At 40.1% G+C, this 17,759-nt stretch overlaps 1 protein-coding gene across 12 annotated transcripts in view; it reads right to left on the minus strand.

Annotated features, from left to right (window-relative positions):
- Positions 1-17,759, minus strand: part of LTBP1 (latent transforming growth factor beta binding protein 1) — a 456,910-nt gene that overhangs the window by 39,076 nt on the left and 400,075 nt on the right. For all 12 annotated transcript variants that reach the window (XM_070379745.1, XM_070379744.1, XM_070379747.1 and 9 more), the window contains 5 exons: positions 4,762-4,938; positions 3,826-3,912; positions 3,079-3,207; positions 2,260-2,400; positions 1,123-1,293 (listed from right to left, as the gene is read on the minus strand). In XM_070379745.1, coding sequence (XP_070235846.1) covers positions 1,123-1,293; positions 2,260-2,400; positions 3,079-3,207; positions 3,826-3,912; positions 4,762-4,938 — 705 coding nt within the window. The remainder of the gene's footprint in view (positions 1-1,122; positions 1,294-2,259; positions 2,401-3,078; positions 3,208-3,825; positions 3,913-4,761; positions 4,939-17,759) is intronic.

Consider the following 17,759-nt stretch of genomic DNA (forward strand, 5'->3'; position numbering starts at 1 on the left):
CTAAGCAATTCTTTCCCTCTTTGCCATTCTGAGAATTTGTTCATTATGAACTCCTGCACTTTATACCCACACAGTATTTTTCTGGCTTTAACAACCAATTCTATAGTCAAAGACAAAAATGCTATACCCAAGACTTTCAAGTGCTTTCCTTTAACAGGCAATAAGAGGCTGCAGGGGTAAGAAGAGAAATAGGCCATCAGCACGGATCCCAACAGTCACCAAGCAGCCCAGCCTGGAGCCCAGAGTTGGTACCTTCAAGCCCTCCTCCCAGATGAAGAGAAGGGAGGAAACTGAGAGCTTCGCTGATCCCACTTTTTCTGTTTTTGACCCCAGGTTTAAAACTTGAAGGCCTTTGCCAGTGGCTCAGCAGCAAAGAATGTGCCTGCAATGCAGGAGCCACAGGAGACATGGGTTTGACCCTTGGAGCTGGAAGATGCCCTGGAAGAGGGCATAGCAACCCACTCCAGTTTTCTTGCCTGGAGAATCCCATGGACAGAGGAGCCTGGCAGGCTACAGTCCATAGGGTTGCAAAGAGTCAGACAAAACTGGAGTGACTTGGCATGCACACACTACAATTTGAAAGTCAGGAAGATTTGTTCAAATACATTTCACTTACTTTTATACTGTTTTCCTTCACGGTTCTAACCCTTCTGTGGAGGGGGGAACTCTTCTCTCCCACAAAGAGGTTGACATAAAAACTTGAGCTTTGACCTATGGAGAGTGTCTAGTCCCTGATACTTTTTGCTCTAAGCAGAAACTATCAGAAGTGAGAAGGACTGTAGGAAAAAAAGAAGTATCAGGAAATATAAATTCTCAAGACCTATGCCACCAACTGCTAAGATGCATTATATTTCTTTGGGTCATTTATCATTCTTTGGAGGGAAATAAAATGAGGGTTTCAAAAATTAATGACAATGTCTGGATTGGAGGCAAACCAGGAGTCAGATGTTATGTAATCTGCTCCTGTAGTGTGCGTGCGCGCGCACACATACCCCTCTGATGAAAGTAAGATATCAGGAGTGAAGTTGAAGATATTTAGGTAAAAGAATTATCAGCTTCCAAAGGAGGTGAGAAGAACTGGTTTCCAAACACCTCCAGCAGAAGGACTTGGTAAGGGCTCACCCGAATCCTTCATGGGACAGAGGGCGCACTGCATGCCCCAGGCCTCTCCGTACAAACAGCAGCACTCCGTGTACGTTGTCTGCTTGCCGACAAGAGGGCGGCTGCACACATACTCGTCACTCAGATGTTCCCAGCACAGATCTTGGTAGACATCGGTTTCTTCAATTTGTTCTGAAAAGGAAGACACGGTTCCATGACAATTGCACTGCTATTCCGACTTCATAGACACTGTGGTAGAAGCCAGCGAGTCTCAAAGTTTCCATCCCGATTTCTAAGCGTGACTTCCAAGTAAAAGTCTGAAGCCAGCCTGGTCTTTCCATGGATCAAACCTCTGTCACCTCCAACTGCGTGTCATTCCATCAGCTGAAATTCAACCTGCCCATCATGTTCCAATTAAATCCTTCCCTCTGTAGCTTCCACATTATGTAAAACCCTCCACGATCTTGCCTATACTTTATAATCCTGATGGACTTCTTATTCTTCCAATATCTGATTTTTCACGTTTACTCCTCTGTCAAATCCTACCTTTTTCCTTCTACACAAAATTTTGGGGATTCAGCCTTTTTCATCCATTTCATCTGCCAAAGCCCTGAACGAGTGACACTTCATCCTAGGGTTCTTAATTCTAACCTTTCTACTTTTCAATAGATTTCAACCAAAGCAGTCTCCTGAATGTGCTGATACATTGATCAATTAAGTCAATTATTAGGAGCACATCACCTTCAGGGATGAACAGGGACTCCAGAGCCCTCCACTACTGATTAATTCCACCCTCTGCTCTGCCCAGTCTCATCTGTGTCCTCTATTCAGTCAAGCAAACCTAATTATTTTCCCTTCAACTTACATCTTCCTCAGTTGCCTTCGAGGGTTAAATATGATCAACCCCCAGGTATGGAAGAGCTCTGCCATCTGCTCAGTCACTCCTTGTCCTGGTGTCCTTTAAATCAGTATGTGCAGGGTGTTAAATCTGCACATTGATGATACGAAACTCATTCTTTCTCTTAGCATCTCATTTTAATTTTTTCAAAATACCCAAGGAATCCGTTTTTCTATTTTCCGACAGCTCACATTTCAGTCAAAAGGAAAACCTTATGACATTTATTTGGACACAGACTTGCTTCTCACATCCAAACATACCATGTGATTCAGTTGGTCGGATACATCTTTTTTCTGAAGCATCCAGGACCATTGGGTGGGTACAGAAGCAGTTATAAGAGCCTTCTGTATTAATGCACTGGCCATCAATGCAACTGTTGGGGTCTTGACACTCGTCTATATCTTCAGAGGAAAAAAAAAAATGAAAGAAAATCAGCAATCAGTTACACCTCATACACTTAACCAAACTTAATACACCACTAAATTTAGTCCAGATTTCAAGGTCTGCCACATTTTAATTAGCTACACATCATCATCCAAAAGAGAGCAGCTCTGACTATAAAAATGTTAAGCTGTATTGATTGGAAAAATAACATTGCCCTACAGCTGCTGACATTAAATAAGGAAAGAAAACATTTAAGAACAGGATATACTTAGAAATTTAAGATAAAATGCCTCTTTATGACAGTTTTAAAATTATTTCCTTTTGCTATGTTTTTCTGCATAGTATATATGGTTTTCTGCTTAGGCATTAAAGTCTGGGTCCGTATTTAAAAATGACTTTCAGTGTATGGTATGAGTGATGAAACAGGAGGCTCCCCAGACCAAAAGAACACTTCAGTTATACCAGTGACCTGAATTATAATTCCACACTGAATATTAACTCTTCAAAATCTATTCAAACAATAGTTTGAAGGATTTTTATTTTCTTAAATATTGCTCAAGAAAAGGATTCATAAAACATTTACAAATCTTTTCAACATGAGATTTAGATTCTAATAAACTTTTTATACAAAACATTACTATTTTTTTTCCCATCTGTTTTCACAGGACATCACAAAATATCCTCTTAAAACTTACCAAAGCACTGCAATTTGACAGGATCGTAGTATGTCCCTTGCTTACAGTAGCATTCATAACCAGGCTGAGTGTTCATACAGAAGCCATTTTTGCAGATCTCTTGTCCAAAAAGTAGGCATTCATCTGCATCTATGGGGAAAAAATGGTCATAATATCTGTATCACTGAGATGTTAAAGTGAGTGGTTAATAAGGAAATACTCATATGTGTAGTTTAAATTTCACCAAAGTGAAAAATCTGGAATTTATTTTAGAATTACAGGCTAATAACATGAAATGTATAAAGCACATTGACTTTTATTTTCTTCTTTTCCATTCCTTATCTCTAATCTATGGCCATTAGTAAAAGGTCCTAGCAAAGTAGGATGCTTTATAAAAAAGCAAAAATCTTTGCTTTGTTGATAACCATTAAAGGCCAACATAGTGATCAAATTTATATTGGTCCTAACATACAATTTTTAATATTGTCCTGGAATAAAAGAATGAATCTATTACAGTACAGAATTTTGTATTAAGTACTTTTACATATGTTACCTTATTTTATCCTCATGACAGCCTCTGAAACATCATTTCAGAGGTGGAAACTCAGAATCTTGAGTGAAATCCCACCGTCATACAGTCTTACATGATCTACTTCCCAAGCCACACTTCTACCAAGACTACTGGGGAGAATTCGAACACAAGCCACGCTTCCACTTGAATGTCAGATATGAACACTCATTGCAAATTAGTTTCTGCTTGAAACTGACCTTTATAGTTTTCACCATCAACGCCATAAGAGGATTCTTCCGAGGGAACAAAACCTTTCCCTCTAGGACACATTTCAGTGAATTCAGCTGATTTCAGAAGAGACAAGGGAAAAAAAAAAAAAAAAGGTGGGAAAAAGAAAGAAAAAAAAAAGTCCATGATTTTTTTCCCCCTACAAGTATGTTTTACATTCAGTTTTGCTTTCTCAAATTCAGCAACTTAAAGGCAAACCTTGCCATCCAATTCAGACAAATAAATTCAGTACAATCTCTAAATTACAAAGTAGGTGCAAATAAACCTAATGACTTCATAAGTTTACTTATAATTTTTAAAAAACTTGATAGTTCACTTATGTTATTTATCCATGTTTTACTTACAAGTGCTATGGACTTTCACGACTTATTGCACCATTACTATGGTCTCCAGTATTTTACCTGGACGAGGGCATGGCAACCCACTCCAGTATTCTTGCCTGGAGAATCCCATGGACAGAGGAGCCTGGTGGGCGACAGTCCATAGGGTCGCAAAGAGTCAGAAAAGACTGAAGTGACCTGAGCACTAGTATTCTAAATTTCTAATAAGAATCCATCAAGAAAAATCTTGGCTTAAATATACAAGCTCTAATTAGGAACAATGCTGTGTCAGTGTCAGAAAAATCATTGCTTTTATATTAAAAATGGAATAAAACTGAATTAAGTTTCTGACAAAATATCATATGGAATGTCACCATAACAGCATATTCTGTGATAAACAGAAGTTCAAGAATTTATATTGAGGCAGGACAGGGTTTGGTTTCTAGCTTTCTAGAAACCCACTCAATTTGACTACAGCAGGTACCAGCACTTTGAGGCTTCAATAACCCAAATGAGAACATTCCAAGACCCGTGAACAGCACACAACAAATACCAGTGTGAACACAGCACTCAGCTGATTCTTACCAGTCCCCGGGACCGGACAGGGGAAAATCTCACAGTTGTCTCCCCACCCAGCACCGGAGGTGCAGCAGCACTCCTGCTTGGTGACATTGGGAGCCAGCACGTTGTCACACAGACTGGCGTCGTTCAGGTTATAGTAGCATTCTTTCTTTTCTTCTCTGGGTTCATCTACTTCTGAGTCTAAAGAGAAAGCAAGAAAGAGTGTTGACAGGGTACATCAAATCTACCTGTATCGCAATGGAGTCAAAACAGAGTGGACTGGATGTGCCAACGGCACTTCATTTACGGAAGGCTGCTTTCTATTCTGTGTCAGATTCTTCCACTGCAAGATAAAAAATGCACTTGAATCCTGAATTTTCATGGATTTCTAACCCACCCCAACGTGTAAATCTGTCAAAATCATTTCCTTTGACGTTAACCAATTACTATATTCATGTGAATTTGGCTGTGAGTACAGTTTCCATATCTGCTTTCTTGCCAAACATAGGGCCATTCTTTACTGAGCTATAACACCTACTTAAATCAATGAACATTTTCCTGACACTGAACCAGAGATGTGAGGCCACTCATAATATTTAACCCTTAGTTATTGAGTTAACCATGCTCCCCCAATCTTTCCTGAACAGTGCAAAGCAGAGGAAGACAACCAGAAAAACACTGCAGTAACCTGAGTCTATAAAATACTCTACTCAAATTGCTGCAACTGTATGACTTTGAATGAAACAGTAAGAGCCAGCTAAGCCTCAGGATAGCATTTCAAGCCCAGGTTCTAGTCCCAGCACAAGTGTGTCCTAAAGAGTATATATTCCAACAGAGTCCTTTTGACTATCTGTCTAAAAGACAAGGTGATATGATAGAACACAAAGGATAAAGACCTCCAGTGAATTCCCTTGTGGTCCAGTGGTGAGGACCCTGCACTTTCATTGATGAGGGCACAGGTTCAATACCTGGTCAGGGAACTAAGGTAAGATTCCACAAGCTGCACAGTTCAGCCATAAACAACAAAAACAAAAAAACAAAAAAAAAACAACTCCCCTTAGTTTCAGACAATACTAATGACTTAATCCCATCAGATTTGAAATCTATGAGCAAGTTTGTGCTTTTAAAAAATGATTTAAAAAATTTATTACCAAGTATCTCACATGCTAGTAAAGTAATGCTCAAAATTCTCCAAGCCAGGCTTCAGCAATATGTGAACCGTGAACTTCCTGATGTTCAAGTTGGTTTTAGAAAAGGCAGAGGAACCAGAGATCAAATTGCCAACATCCGCTGGATCACAGAAAAAGCAAGAGAGTTCCAGAAAAACATCTATTTCTGCTTTATTGATTATGCCAAAGCCTTTGACTGTGTGGATCACAATAAACTGTGGAAAATTCTTCGAGATGGGAATACCAGACCACCTGATCTGCCTCTTGAGAAATGTGTATGCAGGAAAAAAAAAAAAAAAGAAATGTGTATGCAGGTCAGGAAGCAACAGTTAGAACTGGACATGGAACAACAGACTGGTTCCAAATAGGAAAAGGAGTTCGTCAAGGCTGTATATTGTCACCCTGTTTATTTAACTTCTATGCAGAGTACATCATGAGAAATGCTGGGCTGGAAGAAACACAAGCTGGAATCAAGATTGCCGGGAGAAATATCAATCACCTCAGATATGCAGATGACACCACCCTTATGGCAGAAAGTGAAGAGGAACTCAAAAGCCTCTTGATGAAAGTGAAAGTGGAGAGTGAAAAAGTTGGCTTAAAGCTCAACACTCAGAAAACGAAGATCATGGCATCTGGTCCCACCACTTCATGGGAAATAGATGGGGAAACAGTGGAAACAGTGTCAGACTTTATTTTTCTGGGCTCCAAAATCACTACAGATGGTGACTGCAGCCATGAAATTAAAAGACGCTTACTCCTTGAAAGGAAAGTTATGACCAACCTAGATAGCATATTGAAAAGCAGAGACATTACTTTGCCAACAAAGGTTCGTCTAGTCAAGGCTATGGTTTTTCCTGTGGTCATGTATGGATTTGAGAGTTGGACTGTGAAGAAGGCTGAGCGCTGAAGAATTGATGCTTTTGAACTGTGGTGTTGGAGAAGACTCTTGAGAGTCCCTTGGACTGCAAGGAGATCCAACCAGTCCATCCTGAAGGAGATCAGCCCTGGGATTTCTTTGGAAGGAATGATGCTGAAGCTGAAACTCCAGTACTTTGGCCACCTCATGTGAAGAGTTGACTCATTGGAAAAGACTCTGATGCTGGGAGGGATTGGGGGCAGGAGGAGAAGGGGACAGAGGATGAGATGGCTGGATGGCATCACTGACTTGATGGACATGAGTCTCAGTGGACTCCGGGAGTTGGTGATGGACAGGGAGGCCTGGCATGCTGCGATTAATGGGGTTGCAAAGAGTCGGACACGACTGAGCGACTGAACTGAACTGAACTGAAATGCTATAGAGTTCAAATTACTGCCTGATTCAGTTAGAATTTATTAAGTTTTAGTTTATGCTATGTCAAATTAAAAGTTGCTGTAATCAAGATTGCTGGGAGAAATATCAATAACCTCAGATATGCAGATGACACCACCCTAATGGCAGAAAGTAAAGAGGAACTAAAGAGCCTTCTGATGAAGGTGAAAGAAGACAGTGAAAAAGCTGGCTTAAAATTCAACATTCAAAAAAATAGAGATCATGGCACCCAGTCCCATCATTTCATGGCAAATTGATGGGGAAATAATGGAAACAGTGACAGATTTTGTTTTGGGGGGCTCCAAATTCACTGCAGATGGTGACTGCAGACATGAAATTAAAACACACTTGCTCCTTAGAAGAAAAGCTGTGACAAACCTAGATACTATATTAAAAAGCGGAGACATCACTTTGTTGACAAAGGTCTGTCTAGTCAAAGCTATGGTTTTTCCAGTACTCAAGTACGGATGTGAGAGTTAGGCCATAAAGAAGGCTGAGCTCTGAAGAATTGATGCTTTTGAACTGTGGCACTGAAGAAGACTCTTGAGAGTCCCTCAGGCAGCAAGATCAAACCAGTCAATCCTAAAGGAAATCAGCGCTGAATATTCACTGGAAGGACTGATGCTAAAGCTCCAATACTTTGGCCACGTGATGCAAAGAGCTGACTCATTAGAAAAGACCCTGATGCTGGGAAAGATTGAGGGCAGGAGGAGGAGGAGTGGGCAACAGAGGATGAGATGGTTGGATGGAATCACCAACTCAAAGGACATGAGTTTGAGCAAACTCCGAGAGATAGTGAAGGACACCAGGTGTGCTACAATCCCTTGGGTCGCAAAGAGTCAGACATGACTGAGCAACTCAACAATAACAATTGCCATCCAATTATTTAGGTTAATACCAATGAAATATTTTCATTAGAATTGCTGTCTACAATTCTTAACCCAAAGAAACTATAGGAACAAAGGCATAACACTTGCCAGTGAGGGTAAGACTTTAATCTCAATACCTACATTTTTAAAAAAGTTGATAGATCATTATACTATTAGGAAAGTTTAATGATTTATTTTCATAACAGTTTCCTATATATTTACTTTGGCAGGGTCATATTGACTGCAGAAACCTGATGAATGTATCACATAACAAAGGTGTCCTTGATGTGTAACTTCATAAAATTCTATCAGAAGAGCTACTGCCCTTCCTTTTCCCTTGTAGCAGTAAAAACAAGCAAAGAAGCAAACAAAGCTTTGACATGTATATTATTCCCAGAATGCAGAGTATCATTGAGAATGTAAAGGATCCCTCTCACCCTTGGCTCTGGCTAATTCTCAGGTTATTCTATGTTTGACAGAATTCAGCTTGGACTCTACTTTAAGTCTTAACAGCTGATATCATATTCAAAGTAGAATAAGTATCCAGGAAAAAAACTGAAATGCTGATCCTATGCAGTTTTTGAAGTGGTTTTAAAGCATTTCCTTGTATGTGAAATTGGATAAAACCTGTCACATTCCTTGTGTCAACTAGCTGTTCTAGAGTGCTGGGGACAGAGAGCTTTGCCGGATCTCGGGGAATGGATCACCACCAGCATTTCATCCTCTTCAAAATGGGCCCCAAGCTCTTCCATAGGGTATCACTGGGGAAAATTAAGGGTATTTTTAATTAATATTAAATCAATCATGAACCCTACAAAAATTGTATAAACTTTCTCCCAAGATGTGTGAATAAGTTGGCAGTCTATTACTATGAACAATTCCACTCATTGTACTCAATTTGCCTTTAAATGCAAATACTTATTAATGAATGAATGCCTTTAGAAATATAAATAACTCAGCAACAGAACTAGAGCTTTGCCAATCAAACTAACAGTCTATTAAAAGAGTGCTCAATAATTGTTTTTCTCTTTGTACAAAGTTGTGGTTTCTATGACAAGATGGAATATTGTACAGTAACACCTCAATGAAGCCTGCTGTATTCATAGGTAATTACAGACCACAGGCTTCTGAGTCAAAAACTTCATATGCGCTTAAACACCTTAAACACTATTTCTACCATGTTCTTTACACTCACAGAAATAAAATTTCTTTTTTCTTTGGAAGGAAACGCTAAGGTGATTGCATAAGAGAAATAATCAATATCACTGTATTATTCGGGTTTTACATTGGTTATTACAAGTTCTGCTCTTATTTTCTTTCCAAGCAGTTTGAAAGTTCAGTGTTTACACAGCTGAAATTGAGGATTAGTCAGGCCCTCATCCGTGTTTGGAAAGAGATGCAAATTCCTTAAAAAAAAAAAAAAACAGAAACTGGTCCATAAAGGTCATTCTGTGAAAAGCTATAATTTCCCTATCTTCTTAACCTTTAAATAATTAACTTCCTAGAGCATTTTTCCACTGGGGCAACAATCTGATCAATAAATACATGTAATGTTATTTCTTCAAAAAAAAAACCAAACAACTCTATGAGTTTACATCACTGATGCCAGGGGTAGAATTTTTCTATCACAAAATAATTTTGAAAGATCAAATCAAATGATGTAGAAGGTGAAAAGCTTGGAAAAGAATTGATTCCATTTTTCTTAAAGATTTTATTAATAATGTTAGCCGTACTTCATATCTCAATGCATAGACTTCTAAGCAATATATTACTTCACCTCCAGTATTTTCATATTTGATTTTTCAATATGTATTATGAGGCTGGCTTAACATCTGTGTATAAAAAGCAATGCATGTGTTTTAATCCTGGGGGTGTGGCTAGTGATAAAAAATGAGGTATTGGACCTTCCTACTTGGGTGCTTTTTTTGAAGAAATTATCACAAATGTCTTTTCACGCAATGCACAAAGTGCATTTAACTCTCCATGAGATAAACAGTACAGATCAAATAGCAACTTCATTTTCTGGAGGAGAGCATTTAGCTTGGATCCAACGTCCTGGGCCTAATGCTTCCCCAAACCTCTTCTATGGAGCTCAGCTTCCTAGTATCTCAATAAACATGAGTTTATGTTGGTTGGCCTTTGCCCAGGGGGCAGCAGCTAATTCCTGCCGGCATGGAGTTTCAGTGTTAAGCCCACGTACAGTGTGATGGTCTTCTCTTACTCTGAATAGGAAGGAGCGAGTTTGAGCAGTAGGTACCACTGGTGAATTGCCCTTTCTAGAAGCTCTCCTCTCCTGTTTCATCAGAAAGAGAACGTGGCTGTTCACTTATATGACTGTTTCCTGCTTTAGTCTTTCCCTAAAGAGACCTAATCTTAGGTTTGCTGCTGGGGGGAGGAGATTTGGAACATTTCCTTGGTTACAGCGGACATTCCATCTGCAATATGTTCTGAAGGCCTTTAGATGCCAATCCCCTCCATGTCCCTCTGAGACGGGATGATGACAGCAACCAAAGAGTCACATTACAAGTATGTGTGGGTAAACAATGCCCCCTAATCCTGAAAAAGACATCCATTTATAAAACTCTGTGACAGTGATAATGCTCAGCAAACTGCTTTTCAACGAAATTATTCAGAAAGCTTTTATTCTCTTTATATTAAAATCATCACAGGCACTAATGTTTTATACTAACTCATACTTCTATGAGAAAAAGAATTCTAAAGCAATATTCCAAGAGAAAAAGAGAACTTGGAAATTCATTTCCCCCCTCTAGTTTTCTCATTCAAAGACTTGGAAAATAAGAAGTGTGTGCATGTGCTTCAGGTGGAATTTAGAAGAAAGCCATTGGTAAGTTTCAGAAAACAGGCACTGATAACAGGAATGGGCCAAAGACAAAGGGATGCAAATAAAAAGGAAGAGTGTAGAAAGCGGGTAACTTCAGATAGTAAAAGACATGGTGGAAATAAAAAATAAAGGTTAAGAAATGAAGTACAAGAGCAAAAATACTTTCAAAGCAGATTCTTCCACACAGTTGCCATCCTTAAAGAGGTCAATCAGGTGGGGAGTGAGGCCACGACAGTGCAAGAAATGCAAGTGCTGGGCACGTAAGCCATGCTATAGAGGACGGGCGGCAAGGCTATCCTAGAAGGCTGCCTGGAGGAGCTGACATTTTCAAATCAAGTCCTTGAAAAATAAACTTAAAAAAATTTGGCCAGAAACTAAGGTGTGACAGGTGAGGAGGAATAAAAGTACAACTGTCCTTAGGTCTGTGTGGGTAGATCAGGCAGGGGAGTGGCGGTCTGTGGAAGGAGTCACAGAGGAGCCTGAGAAGGAGGCAGGGACACATTAACACGTGAATAAGGATAGGTGTGTTTGTCACTCAGGTGCTAAGGCAGAGGACAATGCCAATCTCTACTGGAACAGAGGTTTTTATGTTTTGCTTTTTTTAGTGATGAAGAAGTTAGAAAATACTGGGAGGAGCAAGCCTGGGAGAGAAGCAGGCTGGGGAGAGGGTGAGAAGAGAAAGTCTCATGAATGGAGGGGCTTCCCTGGTGGTCCGGTAGCTAAGACTTTGTGCTTCTGATGCAGGGGGCTTGGGTTAGATCCCTGGTCGGGGAACTAGATCCCACATGCTACAGCGAACAGTCTCACATGCTACAGTAAAAATCTAACATCCACATGCCGCAACTGAGCCGTGGCACAGCCAAATAAATAAATATTATTTCTTACAAAGCCTCATTGATGGAGCTAGTACTAGAAACTGGAGAAGTCAGGAGAAGAAAAGCGGGCAAATCTGGGTGAAAGAAGAGACTCCTGAAAGCAGAATAAAGTGCCGTGGAGAAAGAAAACCGAGAGAGACACACAGGGGCGATGTGCAGCCATCAACACAGAAGGCAAGCAGACGACGTCACCGCAGCGCAGCCCCAGCACAACACCGGAACACATGCATGGTGGGCCTAGCGAGGGTGACCTCAAGAATAAAACCACATCTGCAGTGACATGTAAGGTGTCTGGAAATGTTTGAAAGGAATCGGAGAAACCATTCCTCTCCAGGCCCTGTTTGTAGCAAGTTCTAGGAACCAAGGGCTTCCCTGGTGGCTCAGTGGTAAAGAATCTGCTTGCAATGCAGACTGGGTTTGATCCCTGGGTGGGGAAGATCCCCTGGAGAAGAAAATGGCAACCTACTCCAGTATTTTTGCCTGGAGAATCCATAGATAGAGGAGCCTGGAGGGCTACAGTCCATGGGGTAGCAAAGAGTCGGACACAACTGAGCAACTAACACTAGGATCTAAAATGTATTTCTTTTTTTATTTTATTTTATTTTTAAACTAATGCAACAGTGTGGGTGTCTCTTGTATTAAGAAGATGAAATGGTTTATATATATATAGTTTACTCAACTGGTATGTCAGTTCATTCAAATATCAACACCTCCTTATTAAAAATTCATTTTAGATACTATATACAACAAGCAGAAATGTTCATGAAAATAAAAGCACAATTTGGTAGTAAACGGCTCTTGCTCTGGTTTTTGGAGGTGGAAAGAAACTTGACCCAATCTCTTTTTTAATAACAAGTGAGCATATTTTCTTCAGCCTTACCTACACTTATGGTATAGATCCACTACAAATACACAATAAGATCTCAGGAGTTTTATGGCATTTTACAGTGTTTGCATTATAAATACTGTGGTTTCACTGTCTTTAACTTTTTTTTCCTACCAAAGGTCTTTTTTTCCAATCAGAAATTATTTTTAAAAAATTCTTCCGAAGTTAATTTATTTTACAGGTTAGCTAAATACATTTTAAAAAACTCACTCTGCCAACTATAACAGTTGAGTGATATTATACGTGGTCTCCTGCCTTTAAAAAAATATGTACATACACAAAACCTGCAGCAGACCTCTCCAGGAAGAGAGAACAAGAACGCTGTTTGGGTTCAATTGTCAGAACCACAGGATGATCTGCATGAAGCGGGGACCTGCTCGTTTTTTCTTTTGCTCTACTTGTAATTTAACAAAAGCACATGGGTACTGTCCCTGCTACTTAGAAGTGTGGACAGACTATTCCTCAGTTAAGTGTGGTCCATCATACCTTTGATGAAATGAATGATTTTTATTCTACAGAACTAGAAATGAGATGATGGGGTAGAGAAGGAACATTCTTGAATGTGGAGAAACCTATTATTCAGCAGGTACTGAGTGTCTGCCATAGGGCAGGCACTGTGTAGGCAGTGAGCTGGGTGGCAGCCGATGCAAAGAGCAATGACACAGCATAAAAAGGTCTTGCTACCCTGCTGGTGGATGTGAGGTTCCTGCTGGAGGCAGGAATAAGCAGCTGAAAGTTTTAAGGGTTTAAAACCAGATTTATGTTTTGAAAATAAGAATTGGCAGCAGTGTGGAACAGGAATCGATGAGAGAAACAGGGAGAGAAATGAGGAGAAGGCGAGTGCCACAGTCCAGGTGAGAGATGCTGAAGGACTGGCCTGGGGCAGGGGTAGCAGAGTAGCAGAGAGATTTGACGGATACTGTTGAGGAAGAGTTGGCAGGATGTTACAATGGCTTGGATGAATGGGGTTACGACCTCAGGATTTCCAGTATAGATGTTTGGCAATTAATGAGTATACACAGGGAAAGTAACAAGTTGGAGAGGGAATTTGGTCTTGGGTAGTTTTAGGCAGAGATGCTTATAAGACACTCGAGGAAGAAGGTCCAATAACAAGTGGCTGGAAATAGAGGAGTGTGGCACACGGGAGAGGGGTGGAGGCAAACATTTATTTTGGCTGTCCACACCAAGTAAGCAATGGTTGACTCGGAGAACAGGTACAATATCCCAGGAGAAGAACAGAGAGTAAAAAGAGGGAAAAATACGCAGCTCTCTGGGACATGATTATTTAAGAAATGGCAATGGAAAGAGCCCAGAAGGAGACAGAAAAAGACCATGTAAGTGGTAGGAGGATACGGTGAAGAGGAATGTCCTGAAATCAATCAAAGGGAAAAGGGGGAGGGAAGATGAGAAACTCGTAGAGGAAGGAGTTTCACCCAGATGAAGGGTCTGAGGGCCTGATCTCAGTGCACTGAGGATGAACTGGGAGACAGCCATCTCTCTTCCAAGGATTCAGAGGTCAACATGGTGCCAGAAATTATTCCTGGATGGTAACACAGCAGAGGCATTTTCTTTATTGATGTATTTTTATATTTGCAAATTTTCTGAGAATATGCATTGTTTTAAAATGAGAACAAAACAAAGAAATAAAATAAAAAGGAAGTCAATTTTTAGAAGAATGAGGTATCATGGGGTCTTTGGCCTGGAAAAGCAGAATTAAGTGGAAGGATCCTGGAATTGGGTTCCTGGGCCATTCTGCCAAACATTAGCTATATGACCCTAAAGATAAGATTTAGACATTTTCTATAGGCCTTGCCTTCTTTCACTTCAGTTCAGTAACTCAGTCATGTCCAATTCTTTGTGACCCCAAGGACTGCAGCACGCCAAGCCTCCCTGTCCATTACCAACTCCCAGAGTTTACTCAAACTCATGTCCATTGAGTCAGTGATGCCATCCAACCATCTCATCCTCTGTCATCCCCTTCTCCTCTCGCCTTCAATCTTTCCCAACATCAGGGTATTTTCCAGTGAGTCAGTTCTTCACATCAGGTGGCCAAAGGATTGAAGTTTCAGCTTCAACATCAGTCCTTACAATGAACAACCCAGGACTGATCTCCTTTAGGATGGACAGGTTGGATCTCCTTGCAGTCCAAGGGACTCTCAAGAGTCTTCTCCAACACCACAGTTCAAAAGCATCAATTCTTCAGCACTCATCTTTCTTTATAGTCCAACTCTCACATCCATACATGACCACTGGAAAACCACGGCTTTGACTAGATGGACCTTTGTTGGCAAAGTAATGTCTCTGCTTTTTAATAGGCTGTCTAGGTTGGTCATAACTTTTCTCCAAGGAGCAAGCATCTTTTAATTTTGTGGCTGCAGTCACCATCTGAAGTGATTTTGGAGCCCCAAAAAATAAAGTCAGCCACTGTTTCCACTGTTTGCCATCTATTTGCCATGAAGTGATTAGACCCAATGCCATGATCTTCGTTTTCTGAATGTTGAGCTTTCAGCCAACTTTCTCACTCTCCTCTTTCACTTTCATCAAGAGGCTTTTTAGTTCCTCTTGACTTTCTGCCATAAGGGTGGTGTCATCTGTATATCTGAGGTTATTGATATTTCTCCCAGCAATCTTGTTTCCAGCTTGTGCTTCATCCAGCCCAGCGTTTCTCATGATGTACTCTGCATATAAGTTAAATAAGCAGGGTGACGATATACAGCCTTGACGTACTCCTTTTCCTATTTGGAACCAGTCTGTTGTTCCATGTCCAGTTCTAACTGTTGCTTCCTGACCTGCATACAGATTTCTCAAGAGGCAGGTCAGGTGGTCTGGTATTCCCATCTCTTTCAGAATTTCCCACAGTTTATTGTGATCCACACAGTCAAAGGCTTTGGCATAGTCAATAAAGCAGAAAGAGATGTTTTTCTGGAATTTTCTTGCTTTTTTGATGATCCAGCGGATGTTGGCAATTTGATCTCTGGTTCCTCTGCCTTTTCTGAATCCAGCTTGAACATCTGGAAGTTCTTGGTTCACGTACTGTTGAAGCCTGTCTTGGAGAATTTTGAGCATTACTTTACTAGTGTGTGAGATGAGTCCAATTGTGCGGTAGTTTGAGCATTCTTTGGCATTGCCTTTCTTTGGGATTGGAATGAAAACTGACCTTTTCCAGTCCTGTGGCCACTGCTGAGTTTTCCAAATTGGCTGGCATATTGAGTGCAGCACTTTCACAGCATCATCTTTCAGGATTTGAAATAGCTCAATTGGAATTCCATCACCTCCACTAGCTTTGTTTGTAGTGATGCTTTCTAAGGCCCACTTGACTTCACATTCCAGGATGTCTGGCTCTAGGTGAGTGATCACACCATCGTGATTATTTGGGTCATGAAGATCTTTTTTGTATAGATCTTCTGTGTATTCTTGCCACCTCTTCTTAATATCTTCTGCTTCTGTTAGGTCCATACCATTTCTGTCCTTTATTGTGCCCATCTTTGCATGAAATGTTCCCTTGAAGAGATCTCTAGTCTTTTCCATTCTATTGTTTTCCCCTGTTTCTTTGCATTGATCACTGAGGAAGGCTTTCTTACCTCTCCTTGCTATTCCTTGGAACTCTGCCTTCAAATGGGTATATCTTTCCTTTTCTCCTTTGCCTTTAGCTTCTCTTCTTTTCTCAGCTATTTGTAAGGCCTCCTCAGACAATCATTTTGCCTTTTTGCATTTCTTTTTCTTGGGCATAGTCTTGATTCCTGCCTCCTGTATAATGTCACGAATCTCCATCCATGGTTCTTCAGGCACCTTGTCTATCAGATCTAATCCCTTGAATCTATTTGTCACTTTCACTGTATAATTATAAGGGATTTTATTTAGGTAATACCTGAATGGTCTAGTGATTTTCCCTACTTTCTTCAATTTAAGCTTCCTTATCTGTAAATAAAACTGCTGGGCTTGAAAAACACTAAGGTTTTTCTAGATGTAGATGTCTAGGACTGTCAGCTTGTTACATGAGAATAAGCTCTTACTGTTTAAGGAAACCCTATCATGAATTGTATTAGAACACTTATTTTATAATCCAAATTATAACTCCAATTTATACATCTTATAATTTCTGACCTTGCCTATGTGCTTTTCTTAAATGAAGAACAATTATTGCCTAATGCAAATAACAAGCCCAATTTATGTTTTATAATGTCTGATCTTGTTCATTTTCTTTTCTTATAGCAAAGAACACCTGTATTAATTATAATATATATCTTTGTGTTCTTTTCATTATACTTTCCGTTTTAAAAATAAAATTCAGTTTCCCCCCAGAGTATCCTCTGTGTACCAATCAAGCATTTTGTGGGTATGGCTTCAGTTGCCCACACGAAATATTTATTGCTTCCTTTAGAGTGCCCAAGGACATAAAGTTCTTATTGAGCAATTATCACAGGCACTGAGGAAATAAAAACATCAGGCTGTATTTCATAGCCATATCCTTACAGGTGGTGAGTGGTCTGCTATGGGCCTTTTTCAGGTATTTCTGTTTCAGGTGCTTTTAGGCAATGTACAGCAATGTAGATTAGTGGCCAAAGGCCCAGGCAGTGAAAAAATTCGACCCAGACCTAAAAAATTAGGTGGGAGCCTAGTAGTTTAGAAACAAAAATCCTGGGACAATAAAGGTCAAAAGTACCTTCAGAGTCACCTGGGACAATGCCCTACTGAAGGTAAGAGTCCTTCTGCCAGCCAGTAGCTGTCCCACCTGTTCTTGGACCCACAAATTCACAAGAAATTGTGACCAGCTCTAGCTATTGGAAAGTTGTTCTGCATACTGATCTGAAATCTGGCATCTACTCCTCAGCCCCAGCTCTGTCCTCAGTAATGTATCACTTCAGATAAAGATGCTACTGCACCTTGTTGGAATGTCTGTTGCCCTGGGGACATTTAGAGCCAAGTAAAAATATTACGGCCTACAAAGCAAATGTATCTTTTTTTTCCTAATTATTTTCCAGGAAGGATGAGATCTAAGCTTTTAGTTTATCATGTAAAGAATGAAATTAGTTTGAATCCTTGATAAAAACTTAAATATGGTACAACATGTT

Source organism: Bos mutus, chromosome 11, assembly GCF_027580195.1.
Source record: "Bos mutus isolate GX-2022 chromosome 11, NWIPB_WYAK_1.1, whole genome shotgun sequence".
NCBI classification, from domain to species: domain Eukaryota; kingdom Metazoa; phylum Chordata; class Mammalia; order Artiodactyla; family Bovidae; genus Bos; species Bos mutus.